Source organism: Carassius carassius, chromosome 3 (genome assembly GCF_963082965.1).
Source record: "Carassius carassius chromosome 3, fCarCar2.1, whole genome shotgun sequence".
Lineage (NCBI taxonomy): Eukaryota > Metazoa > Chordata > Actinopteri > Cypriniformes > Cyprinidae > Carassius > Carassius carassius.
The window spans coordinates 4,134,038-4,153,004 of NC_081757.1; the positions used below are offsets into that span (position 1 = coordinate 4,134,038).

An 18,967-nucleotide genomic window follows, 5' to 3' on the forward strand; every position below is an offset into this window, starting at 1 on the left:
GTGAAAGAGTGCCAAGAATATGTGATGAATTGAACAAGAAAATGCTCAATTGTACCAGTTCATCCCTCAATTAAGTTTGTTGTTCTTGACAGCCATCCAAAAACATCAAACCTTAAAGTGGCATGCTCTATAGCATGGGTATACACAAGCATACACCTGGGAAACAGTCCTCCAGGGAAGTCATCAATCAGTTTTATGGGACTACTCTGGGAGAGTTTCTTTTGTGTTCGTTTCAATTCAGTTGTTCTTTTTTCACTCGCTCCCCTTGCCTCACCCTTACTCACTATTTCCATATGTGTCAGCTTTAGATCCTCTCCAGAGAGGGAGCGCCTCGTTCCTGGGGTTGCCCAAAGTGTTGTTTCAATTGCACACTGAACTTTGAATTGATGCAAGGGTACAAGTTCAAGATCACGGTGCGTAACCAAAATTGCCTTAGGAGATATTTTCTCAGCTGAAGAGTCAGAAACCCGAAAAAAAGTTTGCCCGTCTTTTTTGGCGCATGCATTCCTAATTTACTTAATGCATGTACAGGCATTTAGTGTGTGTGTGTGTGTGCGTCCATTGCCAGTGAAGGAGTTGACGTCAGGGTGATACGTAACCCTGCCGCGGCGCACTGAATGCAGCAGGAACTTGGGAACTTGCGCTGCTTAGCCTGAGAATATCTGTCCACTTGTCGTGCTGTTATTGATCAACCAGGACGCGGCTACACTGGCAACCCGCACTGAAGCGCACATGGTAGGTAAACTCGGTTTTGCTCTTTTTCACCTTTTCAGTCCTCGCTTCTGTCGTTAGATCAGAAGAGGCTTGATCAGGACTTGCTGACAAGGGATTTAAATTTAGAATAACCTGTTGATTAAACCGGTGATGGTGCTAAAGTAGCCTGCGCACTAGTTGTTCTTTGAACAAATCACATGGAGATGTGATTTGGTCAAAGTGTAAGCTATTTTTTTGTAGGATTATTATATATTTTTTGTATAGCCATGCACTTGCATGAACATAGCACTTTTTATTGCAGCATGAGTCGGGTTTTTAGTTTTAGATCAAAGTATATTTTGCAACCAGATCATTTATTTTACATCATTAATGTATTTTATGTTTTCATTTGTTTTTACTGTCAAATACAAACCGTTATTTATTTAAAATAGAATTGTCTGCCGCTTACCAAGAATATTTTTTTCCCAAACGCTATAATCCGTGTAGCAAGTATCTTCGTAAGTGTAAATACAATATAAATGCCAAAGGGATAAAATACTTCCACTTAATTGAAATGCACATTTTAACATTTAATAAAGCAACTAGAAACATTTAATAAAGCAATTGTAAATTAATGCATATTATTATTATTGTATTGTGCTTATCAGGTTTGCATCAGAGACAAGACTATGACTAAAAAATAATAATAAATAAACAAACTGATGTAAACATAGCCTTAAGAAAAATACGTGATTGATTGTGATAATCAGGAACCTGTACCTGTCAATGGCGGATGGGCTGGGTGATTTGTGAATTGTACAAAATTGTTCTGCCGGAAGGCTATACGGGTAATTTAAGTATAATGAGATCATTCGTCTACGCACACACCGCAAATCTTGTCAAAAAATCCTGAAGAATTATTTAAGTTAAGGAATATAATAGTCCAAATCCACCGCATTTTAAGAATAATGTTATTTTCATTATAACCATAAGTGAATTATAAAGATGCAGGGCAGATTACATATTTTCCAGAACAGCGCGCGCTGTTGAAGATGCTTCAAATCTGGCATTTTATATAATACACCAGTTCATATGTTATGGTGTTTTATGTCTTAATAGGGGCATAATTATCAAATGCCATGATGCAAACTAAATTAGAAAGTCTATAATTAATTTTGAATAATTTCCATCGGATTAAATGGACACAATCAGTTAGGCCATGCAATACAACAACGGGGTACACAAAGACCCGAAAAATAACAGCTTAAGGCCATGTAGGTGGCCAGCTGCGAAACCATTATTTTAGTGAAAAACGCAATTTCCGTTCCCCGTTCTGCGGGCGCACTTCGTGCCTCGTTATTCTGTGACATATGTCGGGTCAACTGATAAACACGAATGGTTGTAATTATAGCTCCATAAAACAGAAATTTTCATTAAATGATCATTATAGGGTTCGCCTTAGTTCACATCCCATGTGATTTAAATCTCATTGCACAATATAAACTCAGATTACATCGGAAATATAGAATTGAGAGGGGATCTCGACAGGCCTGCAATGATCAGTTATCTTCTGACCTGTACTTGAATGGAAAGACCAGCTATCACCAAGCTGCCAGCATACTTGACAGGATGATACATTCTCTCGCTGTAGCCTATCTTCTAAAACACATGGTTAATCTTCATTTTAAACGTTTAATTATCGATGAATGGGATGAAACCCCCCCCCCCCCCTTGCTAATTGTTCCACCCTAGGTTCATCGTGGAATGTTGTGCTTGGCATAACTGGAGCACGGAATCACGGACGGCGATTTCATGTGCATCTGTTTTTCAACATTAAGACGAAACCTGCAGGGAAATTTCATGATTTCACTGCCAGGGCACATAGCGTGGGAGAGAGAGAGAGAGAGAGAGAGAGAGAGAGAGAGAGAGAGAGAGAGAGAGAGAGAGAGAGAGAGAGAGAGAGAGAGAGAGAGAGAGAGAGAATGATCGGCCTCTCTTTTTTTCCTTCTTTCTCTCCCTCTGTCTACTGTACATGTGTTTTCCTATTCAAACATGTATTCTTGCTTGGACCTATTAGGCATATGTTAAAGCTGACAGGGAGCACTATGAATATTCTTGTATAAACTTCAAAGCACACAAGGTTACATCTGGCTTGGCTTCTTGAATAAGATTTCACAAAACGCGAATAGAGCATGATTCAAAGTCAGTTATCTTAAAAAAAAAACAGCCTTGTCTAGTTTGCAATGTCACAACTGTCTGAACGAACTGTGCCAAATATATTAAACAAAGGGGAATATGTCCAATACTGCATTTTCTTTCATTCCGTTTCGTGTTTTGTACCTATGTTGTGCATCAGGTTTACAAAGGTGTGTTTGACAAATTTGTGTCAGTCAAAAGGTTATTAGCCTAATAGCTATTATGCTTCTTCTGTAGGATGGCAGTTTACACATGTATTACTAGTCTCTGCAGTGCATGACAACAATAGGCTATAATGTAAATTCAAGACCAATATATCCATTCGCTTTTAATTTTAAGACCATTTGAAAGTAGGCTTCCGGAAGATACGAGAGGTGTTATTGGCAGCTGCTACATGGTTAAACAGGTGTGTGTGTGTGTGTGTGTGTGTGTGTGTGAGAGAGAGAGAGAGAGAGAGAGAGAGAGAGAGAGAGCGAGCATGTCCTACAGGACACGTATACGACGCTTGTGGGACATCGACAGGTTTTTGAAAGCGTAAGAGAAAAAGTTCTTGTTTCTATTCATCCGAGGACAACGGACAGACAGTTAGTGATTTATTAATTTATGATGGACAGGGACATAACCACAATAAATCACGCAATTTTAAACCAGTTCATTTCAAGAACATGGATCCCACGTGCAGGCCTATCACGGGGATCGCTTGTCAAAGATTCAGTACAACCTTTGCTGGCTGTCGTCCACGACGAAGAGTGTTCAAATGTGTTAAGCAGGCCAAATCTTTCTCATCTGTCCGACAACATACCCCAGGGTTAAGATTTAGGACGTGAAGAGCAGCACTGTGTACGCGGAAACTGACAGGTATCGAGCTCTCCATAGACCTGAGTTATGTGCCAAATATGTGCAAAATCATATTTCAGAGAGAAACGAGGAAACGTTCGATCACATTCTAAATCACTTCCATTTTTACAATCATATGGTTGTATATATTTGTAAAAAATAAAATAAAATAAAATGGATTTGTATTGCCTATTTTTCCCTCTATCTAGGGCAGCTTGCTTTGATCTCTGCCTGAACCCCCCCCCCCCCCGAAAGAATTGAAATAGACGTGTGAAACTCTCACTTTATCCTTTTCTCAAAAAGGAAAAAAAATCGTAGGCAATAATGTACAACAAGGAGGTGCGGGGTTGTAGCCTGCTAGATGATTGACTGGATGTTTTTTTGCGCATAAATTACATACTTCAACGCAACCATTTATTCAACCAATGTGTTCCTAAAACAAATGGATTAAACAAATTCCCATTTAGATTGGAACACAGTAGATACAGGCTAGCATACACTGACAAAATATTCGAGATGTGGTGTAATATGTAATTAAGTTAACAAGCTTAAGAATAATAATAAAAAGCTATATGATAACATTTTAAACATATAATGGTTTATCGAGACTCATCGTGTTGACTCGAGCAGAAACAACGCTGATCCGATCATTTCTTTTTTTTAATTTGTGAAAACTAATGAAGAAGAACCCCCGATCGTTTTCAAAGCTAACTTCTGGTGAACAGTAGCTTTCATATGCCACGGGTGTGAATTTATGGAAAGAGCTAGACAAATTGTGGAAACTGTATCCAAGGTTCTACGTGCAGAGGCCCAGCAACTAAACTTGAATTTCCCTTACGAAAATTAACCAAAAAACATGGTTACCATAGGCTGCGTTTATCCGGAAACAGATTGCATGTTAATACCATGTAAACTCAGCCATAGATAAACCATGGTAAGCACAACTTATCCGTGGTCTTGCAACACTAACCATAGTTTAACCATGGTATTTATAGTAAATCGGTAGTTATACAACTGGTCATTAGTGCGCCAAAACCGTACACTTGTACTATAATACAACCATGGTTAATTTCTGTAAGGGTCGTTTTTTAGAAAGGGGCTTACGAGTTTAATAAGCTTCAATCCATCAAGCATGTGTAATGAGCTATGTTCAAATTAGCTAGCGCTGCAATGAAGCCAGGGACAATCGCAAATCATGCTGAGAGTGGATCAAACCCTCCCTGAGACCCGTGCCTCTCTGCTTCAACGACAGCCGTGAATATCTACACTCTCTCATCACTTTCCCAAGTTACAGTCTTACGCATCGCCCTCAAATACACTCCCCCTGTCCGAAACCTGAGATTCAATTAATCAGGCGATCAATTAATGTGGAAGGGTTTTTCACGGTGTTCTCAGTTTTCCCCTGGGGCACGTCGCAACATGTGTGGAATGATCGCGAGCCGCTCACCGGACCCTGGGAATGTGCCACAGTGAGAAGCAGCCCTGCTCTGTCCTGCCGTTGGCCGCTCATCACCTCCTTTTGTAGAAGCAGACACCTGGCTATGTTTTCGAAAAAAAAAGTTTTAAATAAATATTAAACCGTATAGAAACACAAAGACAGTGTAAGACAGTGGGTGGGTTTACCTCTCAGTGCGCTTTCTTTGACCTTCATGTCCCTCAGGGTTCCTCATATTTCAGTCTATATGAGATAATTGAGCCAGTGACTCCTCTAGTGAATCTCTCAGTGCTCCTCTCTCCTAACGGGCCGTTTATGCATCCCTGCTGACTTTGCTGTCAATGTCAAACGCTTGTTAGGACATCATCAATCATCAACACTTAGGAATATTCTCAGAACTTTGAAGGCAGGCGATACACTGAGAAAAGAGAGGGTGAGAAGAGCTGGGGGAACAGCAAATGTTCGTAAGTGTTCATCTGTTAGTTTAGGATGCACTTCCAACAGTCAGCAACGAATCATTTGAGGCATTGAGGATTTTACAGCGTGTTTCATTAGAAGCGAAGAGTGTTAGCTCTGAGATGCAACCCATCTGCCTGCCTTTTTTAAAACCACAAGTTGTCAGGGCTCTATACTGCTCTATATCACTCTGTCTAAGGAAGAGTGAGTGTATTGTTTCTCTTGTCTCCAGGCGAGATTTTGCAACTTTCTCTGGTGTAGATTATCATCAGATAAATAAACAGACTATCAGGCTTAGAAGTGGAAGACAGAGATTCATTTCTGGGGGCCTGCAGACAGGCGGGTACAGGCTTAAACTGTCTTGCCAAAGGAAGTGGCTCAACATGAGCATGTATTTCTCACATTCGATCTATAAATCTGCCACTCTATTTTATTTTGTAATCTTAGTTCCCCACATTTCCCTGTCCTTCTTGTTTTTACTTCCATTCTCTCAAAATCTGACTATCTTTCTCTATGGAACTTAGGATCAGGGCTCAAGGGTACAGACTGGGGAACAACCAAATGTTGCACTAGTTCCTGGAACAGTCGGGCCCCATATTAACCTTGGAATGCATAAAGGGCATGATTTATGGAATCTTGGTTTTCAAAAGAAATATATATATATATTTAATACTTTGTAATAATCAATGCATTCTTAATCTAGCTTATGTGAACCTCTTTTGTAAATGAACCTCATAAATTCAATTTGCATATTAGTTTTTAGACAGAAAATATTACAACTTTTAAGATTAAGGGTATATGTATTTCCTATTTTATTTTGTAGAAATAATATTTATTATATTTACTTTAATTTTATATTATACTTTTTTCAGTATAAAATAGCGATATACTATTGTTGCAAATAAAAATATTTGTTTTCTACATTTTTGTTTGTAATGATGTTGATTTCATATTTTGAGTTTTATGACAGTTCTATATTTCAATGTATGTAAGGGTCAAAGCACCACAGAATTTTGTCCCTTTTTAATCAAAATCACTGTGATTTCATTCATGTACTACCAGCCAAAGTTTAGCCACACCAACATTTATGTTTCTCACGTTCTAAAAATTTGAAAGGTGCTGGTCTCATTTCCTTAAAAGGAAGCAGTGTAAAAAACTGAAAATGTTTTTGTGTGATGTGCTGGACTTGTCTGCAATCATGGCCAAATAATCTGCAAAAGCTACCAGCAATTAAAATTCTTACAGACAATTTATAGTTATAAACATGTTATGATACAATTAATTTTGACCCTTATACAAAGCTACATATAGTTTAAACTCTCTCTCTCTCTCTCTCTCTCTCTCTCTCTATATATATATATATATATATATATAAATATATATATATTGTTTATTTGGGACATGTGTTTACATTATGAATCATTTCATCCCACTTTTTCCTCTCAATAATCAAGTCACCTTATTCAACACTGCTTCTTTCCGTCTCCCCTCACAATTCCCCATCTGCAATGGACAGGTTTAGATTAAAAGAGTGGAAAGCCATAAATATGATAAATGAGAAGGGGCTTAGAATATTGGACCAGCTGCTTCACATGCTCTATGTCATCTCTTGAAGTCTCTCCATGTTTACACTCAATTGCCCCTGCTCCTTCTTTACAGAGTTGAAAATGTCAAAAAATGAATATACCGCATTAACTCAGACACTTTGACACAGACCAGATAAAGAAAGGCCTCCTACTGACAAATAGGCCTCTGATTGGCCACATTATGTGTGTTAAATGGTCGACTTAGAAGCTAGAATGAGTGTTGTGAGTTGGGATGTTTTTAATTGTGGCACAGGTGGTGTGTTCTGAGAAAAACCATACCGCAATGCTCTCGCCTGTTTGAGCTTCACTCAACCGTCCTGTAAATCCATCAGTATCCTGACTTTTTGTCATATGACCTCTTATAAATTTTACCATTTTCCCTACTGTTACAGGCTTGATGACATCATGTCCAGATATCACTCCCCTCCTTTCCAGACACTCTCCTTCCTCCCTCTTTTCCTTTTCACCCTCTTCCCTCTCTCCCTTCTTTCTCCTCTTCTTTCTCAATCTCCTCTCAGCTGGACCTCTCCTCATGACCCCTGCTACCACCTGGATGGACGTCCACGCCACTGTCTATCTGAATTTATCAATACGGCCTATGGAGTTCCTGTGACGATGGAGGACCTCCAGCAAGGACCCAAGACAAACATCAGCACTTTAACAGACCTTCATAACCCTCACAATCTGACATGCTGGACGGCTGCCGAAGGCTCAGGCGGTGGGGACTGGACTTTAACAGTTCCCCTAGGCAGACGCTTTGAAATCACTTACATTAGTCTTCAGTTCTGTCAACAGATGGAGTCTGTAGAATCATACTCCATCTCCATCTTGAAGTCAATGGACTTTGGCCGGAGCTGGCGCCCCCTACAGTTTTATTCAAGCAACTGCATGGGCACATTCGGTCTTCCTGCGCAGTCCATCGCTCTGACAAAGCACCAGGAGACAGAGCCGCTGTGTTCAGATCCCAGACCACTGCAGAAGCATCGTGGGAATGTCATGCTGGCCTTCTCGACTTTAGATGGACGTCCTTCCTCCCCAGATTTTGACTACAGTCCAGGGCTGCAAGATTGGGTGACTGCAACAGACATAAAGATAGTGTTTAATCAATCACTGGATAAAATGAAAAAGCAAGAAGACAAACTAAATGAAGTGGGAGGCACATTTAGATGGAGGGAAAGGGGAGACAAAGCTCTGAGGTTTGGCGAGAAAAACAGTCAAGAAAAACAGACTTCAACACAAAGAACTAGAAACAAAAGCACTGTGCACCAAAGTGGCCTCAATGTTACTCGAAAGGAGATGGGATCTCGAGGTAGAGTGGGAAGGGGCCGAAAGAAAGACAGTTACAAGCCATGTCAGGACGGCACATGTGATTGGTCCCTAAATATCCCGCAGCAGGGCTCCAAAGGGCGAGAGTTGAGGAGAAGAAGAAACAATGCAGGGAGGGTGAAGTCCCATTCTAAATCGAGAAAAAACGCCTCACGCAACCTCGTTCCATCATCTCTTTACACCCCACTGAAACCCTCGCTCGCCCTTTCCGACCTGCAGGTCGGCGGCAGGTGCAAGTGCAATGGCCACGCCTCTCGCTGTCGTCGTGACAACCAGGGGCGTGCCATGTGTCAGTGTGAGCATCACACATCCGGGCCGGACTGTGACGTGTGTGAGCAATTTTTCTTTGATCGGCCGTGGCAACGGGCCACACCAAGCCAACCACACCCGTGCGTCCGTGAGTTTAAGCCTGTGTGTGTCTGGTGGTCTGTCTATGCTCAAATGTCTATTTTTAAATAGGATTGACTGCTACTTACTTGCAGAAAAAAAATATTTTTCACAAAATATCATATAAACATAAAAAACATCTTCATTACATAATTTACAATCCACTGTAAAAAACCTTACTCTTAATGAGTGTTTTTGTTTCATGTACCAATTTAAAGCACTGAAATCCTGAAAATTAAAATTACACAATAAGCAATACTTAAAATAAATCTTTGTGACTCCAACACCTTTTATTTTGTATTGGATTATTAAATTGGTTTTATGATTTTATTTGAGCAATCAAATGCACTCTCAATTGACAAAAGCCGCAAAGCATGCTGGGTAATCAGTAGTGCCACATAATAAGAAATAGCGTACTGTCTGAGGAGGTGCTATATTTAAATTTTGAACTTACTTCACTGTTAAAAATGCATGTTCTATACGAGTATGGGTAGTATATAGGATTTTGGATATACTATTCTTTTAGCATACTGTTTTTTCCTCCCGCATACTATACATACTACCGTCAGATAATGTAATCTTAATCTTATGCAGTGTTGCTTCACAAATGAATTTGAGCATTATTTAATATCTTTTCTAGAACAGAAAAATTCATTACGAAGTTCAATTTCTCTACTGAAACTAAAATGTTTTTCACTTCTTTCACTGCTATTTTATAATCCTCTATCTGCGCTCATCTCTGTCTGTTTCTCTCTTTCCCAGCATGTGAATGTAATGGTCACTCTACTAAGTGTAGGTTCAGTATGGCCGTGTATCAGCAGTCTGGTCGAGTCAGTGGAGGCATTTGTTTGAAGTGCCGGCACCACACAACGGGACGCCACTGCCAGTTCTGCCAGAACGGATATACGCGAGACCACAGCAAACCGCTCAGCCACCGCAAGGCCTGCCAGCGTCAGTAACAATTGATTATCTGTGTGTTTTATGTGGAAATCATGTTTAAGCTGGTAGATACATGAGTGAATCATTCTTGCCGCTCAACAAGTGAAAAGAAAAACATTTTTCCAACCAACTTTTTTTTTGGCTTTGCCATCTGTGGGGTCTGAGGTGTGTGAAAGGCAGCATAGTCTGTGTCTATGTTATGGCTACACTATGAGTAATGGAATGTGCACTGACACTTGCCCTTTGACTGCTCTCATATCTATGGCATGCTCACGGAGCATTTTAGTCAATGTCCCAATATAACATCAGTTTACACTGCGTACTTGTGCATGCATTTCATACATCAATGTTTATTTGTAATTTAGTTTGTAAAATCTATACAAAAGCTGAATGATGTCTTGAAAATACCACAAAAGCTCTGCTAACACCTAAATATTTGAATTAGATGATAGAATTATCTTAGAAATTTGGAAACTGAAAGATTTAAAGTTTGTTCGTGTTAAAACAGACCTGACTTTTGCGTGTATAAATCTTTGTAGGACGGTTGGAGTTTTGTTTGGATGTAGAAATGTTGAGCAGAAGCAGAGAAGCAGATCTTTGCTCTCAGTGGTCTCCCAGCCATCACACATATGTTTTATGGGGAAAATCTTGCTCAGGGGTCAATGAGACTTGTATCACAACTGAAGGCATGAACTACAGCTGCCTTGTTCTGTGTAGGATTACTCGTCCTTTCCCTTCATGTGTCTAAACCTGCTAGTCTCACACTAATACCCTTATTCTCATGATAATTCTCTGCTCTCTTCCTTCTATTTTTTCCCTGTTTCTACTTTCTACATTGCTCTTGTTCCTAACTTTTTTCTTCACTTTCATCCTTTCATTTTCTGTTTTGTTTCCCTCAGCGTGCCAGTGCCATCCCATGGGTGCAGTGGGACGTTGGTGTAACCAGTCCACAGGGCAGTGTTTGTGTAGAGAAGGAGTCACAGGACAGAGGTGTAACCGTTGTGCCCCTGGGTACAAGCAAGGGCATTCCCCCCTCCGGCCATGCATCCGTAAGTATCACACCTCGCATTACAAATTTAATTGGATTCTGTATAATAATTAAAGTTGCTGGCCATAAGAAGCAATGCTTCTCTTGATGGACAGACATGTTCATCTCACCACCTAATCAGTTTCAAATTTTAGTCATCACATGTGCAGTTTTAATTTGTGTTCCTGTGGCTCAAGTGGTAGAGCAGTGCAAGGTTGTGGGTTCGATTCCCAGGGAACACATGTTAGGTAAAAAAATTTTTTTTAACAATTTTAGCCTGAATGCACTGTAAGGATAAAAGCATCTGCTAAATGCATAAATGCAAATTAACCTACAGTTTGTTTCTGCATAGGCATTCTACATTCCTAATGTGTTTGACAAGTGTTTAATATTTGATGGATAAAATACATTCTGCACATAAGGCCTCTGTCTTTCGCATTATCATGTGTAGTCATTTCTGGGGACCTGCTGTTGTGTATTTTCCTGTTTTATTTTTCACCTCAACTGCCCTTGACCCCATTAAATGGCAGTATTATTGTCCCTTGGCAAACTACTGTTTGTTTATGAAGGATTTAGTAGAAGCCGCTCTCTGAAATTCTAACGCCTTCCCCTCATTCCTGTGAATAACTGCTTCCACACAAAGTCCTGAAACTCCTCAGGTGGTGCCACTTGGCTTTCATCAACATTACAATCAGCTTTCCCCGATTTCTGGGTGCTTCATTTTCATTATGTGATAATCCAATGAATATTGCTGCGTTTTTATTTCTCAAAGTTCACATATCAGCGCAAGCCTCAGGGAGAAGGATGACATGGTGTGGCGAACAGCACCTGTCGTGGAGCACAACCAGACCCGTTTCCCTCCCAGCACGACAGACGCATAATTCTTCACGGGTTACGGCTCAGTGATAGAAGAGCTTGTTTGTTGTTCTACATGGATCGTCTCAACATGGATATTAATAGCTTGAGCTCCCGTCTTCCCTCCACCAAAGGCGAGCCGCAGCTAAAAACATGACCGGCACCAGCTAACCGTTTGCCACCTCTCATGGAGCAGGAAACGCAGCCATCGTTTATCACAGGGAAAGTTATTATTAGCACTTGAAGATTTGTGGGGTTTATATTTTGGATAACAGGGACCAGGAAGTCTCAGGTTATCCATGTTAAACACTATCTATATGCTACATCCTTTAAAGCAAATGGATTCCTTCAGGTCTACATTTTCCTTCAGCTCCTACTAAATGCCTCCGGGGCTAAAAGCACTAAAATGAATTTGAAGCTCTTTGACGTTTGATATGAGTTATTGCTGAGGGACTTTCGAGTTTGGGGGGTTGGAGAAGGAGGATAAGGTGTCAGTGTCCCAGTTGTGTCAGAGATATGGGCAGAAGTACAGAACTCATGGGTAATATATGGTTGACCCAGCGTTGCAGACCTATCATAGGCCGTATGTATGCGTGTTTGACAGAGGGCGTACTGATAGGCCGTCCTATTGACCTTTAAGACCACACACATGCACCAAATTGTCTGGGCTCACTCACAGTGACAAAAGTACGCTTGTTTTTAACACAAGCATTCCACATGCACTAAACACAACACACATCCCCTTTCTCCCTCGCACACTCACAAATGGCAAGTATGCCCTAATGAGCCACCGCAGGGATTAGAACGAGTCACCCACAGCGGAGGTGTGAAAAAGAGGAAGGACAAAATGAAAGGCACACAAATAAACTTGTCACTGCTTGCTGTAATTTAAAGAGACCCTCGTCCCCCTTTCTCTCTGTCTGTTGTTTGTTCAGGTATTCAGGAGGTTGCACCACCCACCCCAGTTTTCCAGCCTCAGTACAGCATTGGTAAGCAATTGGTTCTTCCTTACACACACACACACACACACACACACACACACACACACACACACACACACACACACACACACACACACACACACACACACATAAACACACACAATAATTTTATTTTGAGCTTTCTGCTTAGATACACTGTTCATTTGTGAATTGTCATCTTTTTTTCGATGTAAAATAGTTATTTTTGTTAATGTTATGTTTTGTTGACATATAACATTGCTAAAGCTTTATACACAAAACATGAGCAATGACAAAAACCAAGACAATAATAATGAAATTATATTAAAGTAAGACGTATATTCTACATAATTAAGCAATTAAATGTGATTTACTGCCCCCTAGTGGATCAACTCTGTGCTTTCACATTTGGCGTGTAACTCATCACATTAATTTCGCATAAAAGTATTCTGCTTTATATAATGTAGAAAGATAAAAGTATGTATTTTAACAAACTGCACAATTGTAATTACTCATGTTCCTATAATTTATAATGTGGGATATGTAATGCACCAGATTTGACATATTATTAACCTATATATAATGTATCATTATAGTTTAGATGTTTGCGGCAGAACTTAAATGTGATGAAGTTTGCAGCAATGATTTTGTTATTTTCCTGTTTATTACTGTGAAGCTGCTTTGAAACTATCTGTATTGTATAAAGTGCAATATAAATAAAGTAATGTGACTTGACTGGTAGACAAATATAATTATAAAAATGTAGGGCTTTCCTATTTTATTTTAAATATAAATAAATCTGAATTTATAGTAGCCTCTTCTGACTCCCTACAAAAACCAAGTTTTGATACCAAACAGAGATAAGACCGAAAAATGTATAGCCCTTTCTTAAGAGACTCACCTATGAGTCTCAGGTTGACTAAATGGAGGATTTCCAGGGGGATACTATCTTGAAATCTGGCCTGGTGACCAGCAGACAGTAAAAAACCCAGAGCAGATATTTTCTTTCTGAATAAAACATGTTGTACCATTGACAGCAACAGCATATTGTGCAGTCTGCCATGATTATAGTAATATATACCTGCCACAGCTGCTTCGCTAATATCTAAAAAAGTGCAGTGCAGTCCATTACTGCTGATTGCTTTCACACACATTACTGTGATCTGCACTGGGTAGACAGGCCAACTCTAGATCTCTGGAGACTAAAGAACTGCCTTTTACTTATAGAAAAAACACTCCTGGACCCCTGTGCTCTATTAAATACTTGAATAGAGATATAGAACAACCATTCACTTTCCTTTCTTGGAGAGATTGATACTGGTGGTCTAGTTTATACAAAGTGTCATTTAAAATAGATTACAGAATGTGTGTGATTAAGCTTCCCATTGTTGCTTTTAGTAATGGAAAAAACTGTTTACATAGAAATGTTTTTTGTTTTTTTAACTTGTGTAATTACAGTAAGTGTTTCTCTCTCTCTCACACTCCAGGTGAGGAATGTCTGTCTTACTGTCCACCTTCCCAAGCAAGAGTCAAAATGAATTTAGAGACATATTGTCTCAAGGACTATGGTAGGTCCTGAACTAAGGAATTTTGTTTATGCCGGAATAAAAAGGCAATTGTGCAAAAGTTAAATTAAGAAGTAAAGTCATAATTATGAGAAACAAGGTTGCAATTGTGGGATATGTAAATCACACGTAGACATAAAAAGTCCCAATTACCTTTTTTTTTTGCTGAAGTGAAAATCAATTGTAGGGTTAGTTTTAGCAGGTCACTTTAGTCACGCTCGTGTCAGCTGACTCTCAGCTGATCCACGTTTTCCTTTCACAGCACCTATAAATAAAGTTCTTCACTATTATCAGCAGCTTTCGCGTTGCTCAATAGCTAATTACCCTCCTCCATCCCCAACTCCTCCTTACATCAAGACAGGATTCGGCCTTCTGACTCCCCTTTGAATCAGACAAACGTATCAAACATGTTTGATATCCTCTGACTGGATAGAGTCATAGTCCGCAGCTAAAAAAAGTCAGAGTCTGAGCCCGTAACACACTACTGTGAAATCTGTCAACTGACATCCACAGACATGCTTTGACTTTTGGCAGCTATGGTTGACTTACAAAGTGAGACGAAAGTCATGTAATGTATTTCCGTCTTTAGTCGTATTGTCTAACATCCTTGTCTGTTTTCTGTCATACTTCTGTCCCAGTGCTGAAGGTGCAGGTCAAAAGTAAGGAACGTTCCGGTCCCTGGTGGCAGTTTTCCATATTGGTGCAGTCAGTTTTTCGTATGGGCTCTTCGCACGTAAAGCGAGGAATTCAGGCCCTCTGGGTTCCAGATCGGGATCTGAGCTGTGGTTGCCCTGCGCTTCAGATGGGCCGGACATTCCTCCTGATTGGAGCGGAGGAAAGCAGCCGGAGTTGGGTCCCCGAGGAGAGGCGATTAGTCGCAGACCGCACCACAATGGCTTTGCAGTGGAGGGAGCACTGGAGCCCCAAATTACGAGGCTTCCGCGGGCAGGACACCCGGGGAAAGTGCCTACAGGGAAATATCACTATGCAGAAACACTCTCACCCAAACTTGTATGAAGAATACACCCCCCCACATCTTAAACTGCAGTCTGAGCCACACAGACCACATAAACATACACACACAGCGCATAAGCAGCATCATTTAACCACACAATCTGGAGGATCAGACCTCAGAACTCAGGGCGTACATGGAAAAGACACAGAAATGCACCTTGAGGAGGACCATAAGGCTGAAAACATCACTCAGGAAACACAGCATGTGTTGCAGCACACCCAGGATCCTCTCTCAGGTACTTCAAAGACGGGTCACGCCAAAGAGCATGAGCAGATCCACCCAACAGCATGTCCAACATGGACACCTGGGCCACCTGTCTAACAAAATCCAATTTTATCAGCAATAAAAAAGGAATTTGATAGAGTAGTTTACCAAGAAATACACATTTGCTAAAAAAAATGCAAGATGTGGATGAGTTTGTTTCTGTATTAGAACATTTTTGGAGAAATTTAGCATTACTATTACTTGCTCACCAATGGGTCCTCTGCAGTGAATGGGTGCCATCAGAATGAGAGTCCAAACAGCTGATAAAAACATCATAATAATCCATATATAACCCACACAACTCCAGTCCATCAATTAATGTCCTGTGAAGTGTAAACCTGCATGTTTGTAATAAACAAATTCATCATTGAGATGTTTATAACCATTGCTTCTGGCTAAAATAAAGCCATATTCCTTTTACAGTGAAAGAGTCATCTCGTCTGATAGGAGAGAACTGTACACTGGGGGAAGCATTATTATGGATTATGGACTTGGATTTGGCTACAACACCTTAATAATGGATTTCTTACTAACACGCATCATTTTACTTCACAATATGTTAAATGATCAACTTATGGATTATTGAGGTGATTTTATCAGCTGTTTGGACTCTCATTCTGACGGCACCCATTCACTGCAGAGGATCCACTGGCGAGCAGGAGATGTAATGCTAAATTATTCCAAACTGTTCTGATGAAGAAACAAACTCATCTACATCTTGGATGGCCTGAGGGTCAATACATTTTTATCAAATTTTTATTTTTGTGAACAATTCCTTTAAGAAATGCCTACAGTTGGCTTAAGAAATGTCAAGGCCAGGGATATTTTGGTTGTCTCTAATGTAGGATGTTTCCTATAAAGAGCCACTCAATCCACTGAATATTCACACACTTTGCTGTATTTTGTGCTATATATTCATCACCAGATTACAGAGCCATTTGTATTATTATTATTATTATTGAAACATGCAGGTATTTTTCATGTCACGTGCTCTGAGTTTTTTTTTGTTTGTTTGTTTTTTCTTCACCTTCCCTCCAGGAAGAGATGAGTCAAATCCAAATATTAAAAGACTCAAAATCATCAGATTTTACTCAACATAAATGGCCTCCTGTCCAGTCCACAGTATTTAGTCTGACAGTCAGACATGTAAAACTCTTATTGCTGGATTGTAAAAGGCACATTGTTTTCAGATCAGCAGCTGACAAGTCTTATCCATTCTGGTCTCCATCACTGACAGACATGTTAAGTGTTGCTAAAGATTTGTGCCCACAGGAAATCAGTAAGTAATAATTTGTCTTTATTGTTTTTGTACATTTTTGTGGCTATATATATATATATATATGAATCATGAATTACATTGACAGTGAATTCATACTGTATACAACAGATCTTATATGGTGCCTTTTTAAGTCTTATTGCTTGTGAATATTTTAAGCTATCATATAATATGTAAATGATATAAATATTTGCGTATCAAAATGTGACAAACCTTCTTTTCTTCTGTTTAACCTAACGCTCTACCTCATAATAAATAGTTAACAAGCCTGGTAAAGTGGTTTATTCAGTTAATGCATTTAATAAATGTCTCCATTTCAAAGAATAAAATGTAAAAATAGATCAGTGATAAAAAAAAGTGTACGAAAAGGTGAAGTAAATTCATACAAATGTGATTCATTGACAGAAAAAAAAAGTCCTAATGAAGGAAAGTTCACGCACGTGAGACTGAAAGGGGAAAGACAAATGGAGAGAGACCGTAAAGCGAGACGGCCAATGATGCACCTGCTTTGTTTGCACAGGAAACACCTGTTCCCAGACTTCCTGCCTGGCTGACTGACGACAGTTAATTTAGTGCGAAAAATCTCCCACAGCTTGAAGGGCCAAACTGCCCCACGCTTGCCTTGTTTTGAGAACAATATCTCAGGAAGTCTTACTCGCTAACTCTCGTGCCCTACTGTCCACATGCCCTCTATTTTGTCTAGCAGCCAAGTACGTGTATCAGATAACACACTCCTAACACTAACAGAAGCCCCGTGGACACACAGTTGTGAGATGTCTAAATACATCTAAATACATGGAATGTGTGACATTTTAGTCACATAAAAAATATTCCAAACTCACCTGTAGCCTACATTTAATCATGAAGTTCTGGGTTCAGTATAAGTTTAATAATCGATAGCACTTCCTCTCATCCCTCCTTTTCTTAAGAAAAAAATATTCAAATTTTTAAAATGGAAGTGAAGCAGACCATAAAAGTAAAAAAACACTGTTTCGGAAGTCGATCAAGATGTAAACAATGTTAACACCATAGGTGGTTAACTTGGTTTCAGTGTACACACTTATCTTTTCTGTGTAAGGTTATATCCCACTGTAGAAATCATTTACTTACCTTTTTTTGTATAAGGTTTTTTGTGCCTCATCAGTTTCGATTATATATTTTTTGCATTATTATTATTATACATTTTTGATTAATTAATTTATTTTGAGTGACGCCTTTTTCCCCCTTCTTTTTGACAGGAATTAAAAGGATTCTGTGAGGGATAGAAGTAAAGTTCAATGGATCAAAACAACATATCAATTGTTATTAAAATTGTGTTATCTGGCACCTTGTCTCCTTGTAAATACTGTAAGTCTAACCCTCCCAGCCTTTACCTTCATGTAAAATTCACTAGTGGTTTCTAACCTGACTACAGACAGACTGAATACATGTGGGATAAACACTGAGTTCTGGACCCTCTGTGTTTACTGGCTGGCAAGAGGAATTTTTACGAGACATGAGGCCTACAGTACGTTACAGAGGCAAAGTTCAACAAGCTCAACCACATTCACGCTCACCTGCTCTCTTTCTTCTGTTCTTTCTCACAGTCTGTGAGTAATGATACTGCTGATTGAACCTCAGTGTTTAATAAGCCTTCCTGAACATGTTGCTAACACCGTTGAGATCACGCACACATACACAGACGAGCGCGGGGAACCAGATACACACGCGGCTTCTGTTAACCCGAGAGTGGAGGTCAATCCAGTTGATCCCTTGCATGCATGCCTTTCATACGAACACATTGAGTCCATGGCAACAAGATTCCTTCCTCACTGTTAGCTCTAATAAAACTGGTGCCATCTGTGTTACATATATACAGTATGGTTCACTGTACCACACTGATGAACCTCAATATATATGTGTAAAATATACATCCAAACAATGATACAATGGCAGGTGTGACCTCAATCAATAAAATCACCTTTAGGTTTATAGTGGACTGTATGTCATCATGGTGCTCTTCTAGTTGCTGAAATTAAAATGAACTTCAACCTTCCTGATTAAGCTTGATTAAGCTAAATGAGGGGTTAAATTGTTAAAGAATGAAAACACCTGGCTTTCCCAGAGGCAGACCTTGCTTTTTCTGTATTAGCAAACAGGAACACATCGGTT

The 18,967-nt window shown here is 39.7% G+C and overlaps 1 protein-coding gene across 1 annotated transcript; it reads left to right on the top strand.

The window, feature by feature from the left end:
• Positions 1 to 324: 324 nt before the first annotated feature.
• Positions 325 to 15,609, top strand: ntn5 (netrin 5). Its single transcript, XM_059525414.1, has 7 exons — positions 325 to 735; positions 7,596 to 8,926; positions 9,679 to 9,867; positions 10,755 to 10,904; positions 12,673 to 12,726; positions 14,184 to 14,264; positions 14,900 to 15,609. The coding sequence occupies exons 2-7, from the start codon at positions 7,609 to 7,611 to the stop codon at positions 15,595 to 15,597; spliced, it is 2,490 nt and encodes an 829-aa protein (XP_059381397.1). The 5' UTR covers positions 325 to 735; positions 7,596 to 7,608; the 3' UTR covers positions 15,598 to 15,609.
• Positions 15,610 to 18,967: the final 3,358 nt, after the last annotated feature.

Coding starts and splice junctions, on each gene's coding strand:
- ntn5 (XM_059525414.1), top strand. CDS start 7,609: ATGTCCAGATATCACTCCCCTCCTTTCCAGACACTCTCCTTCCTCCCT. Junction 10,905..12,672: donor CCCCCTCCGGCCATGCATCC/GTAAGTATCACA, acceptor TTGTTTGTTCAG/GTATTCAGGAGGTTGCACCA. Junction 14,265..14,899: donor ATATTGTCTCAAGGACTATG/GTAGGTCCTGAA, acceptor CTTCTGTCCCAG/TGCTGAAGGTGCAGGTCAAA.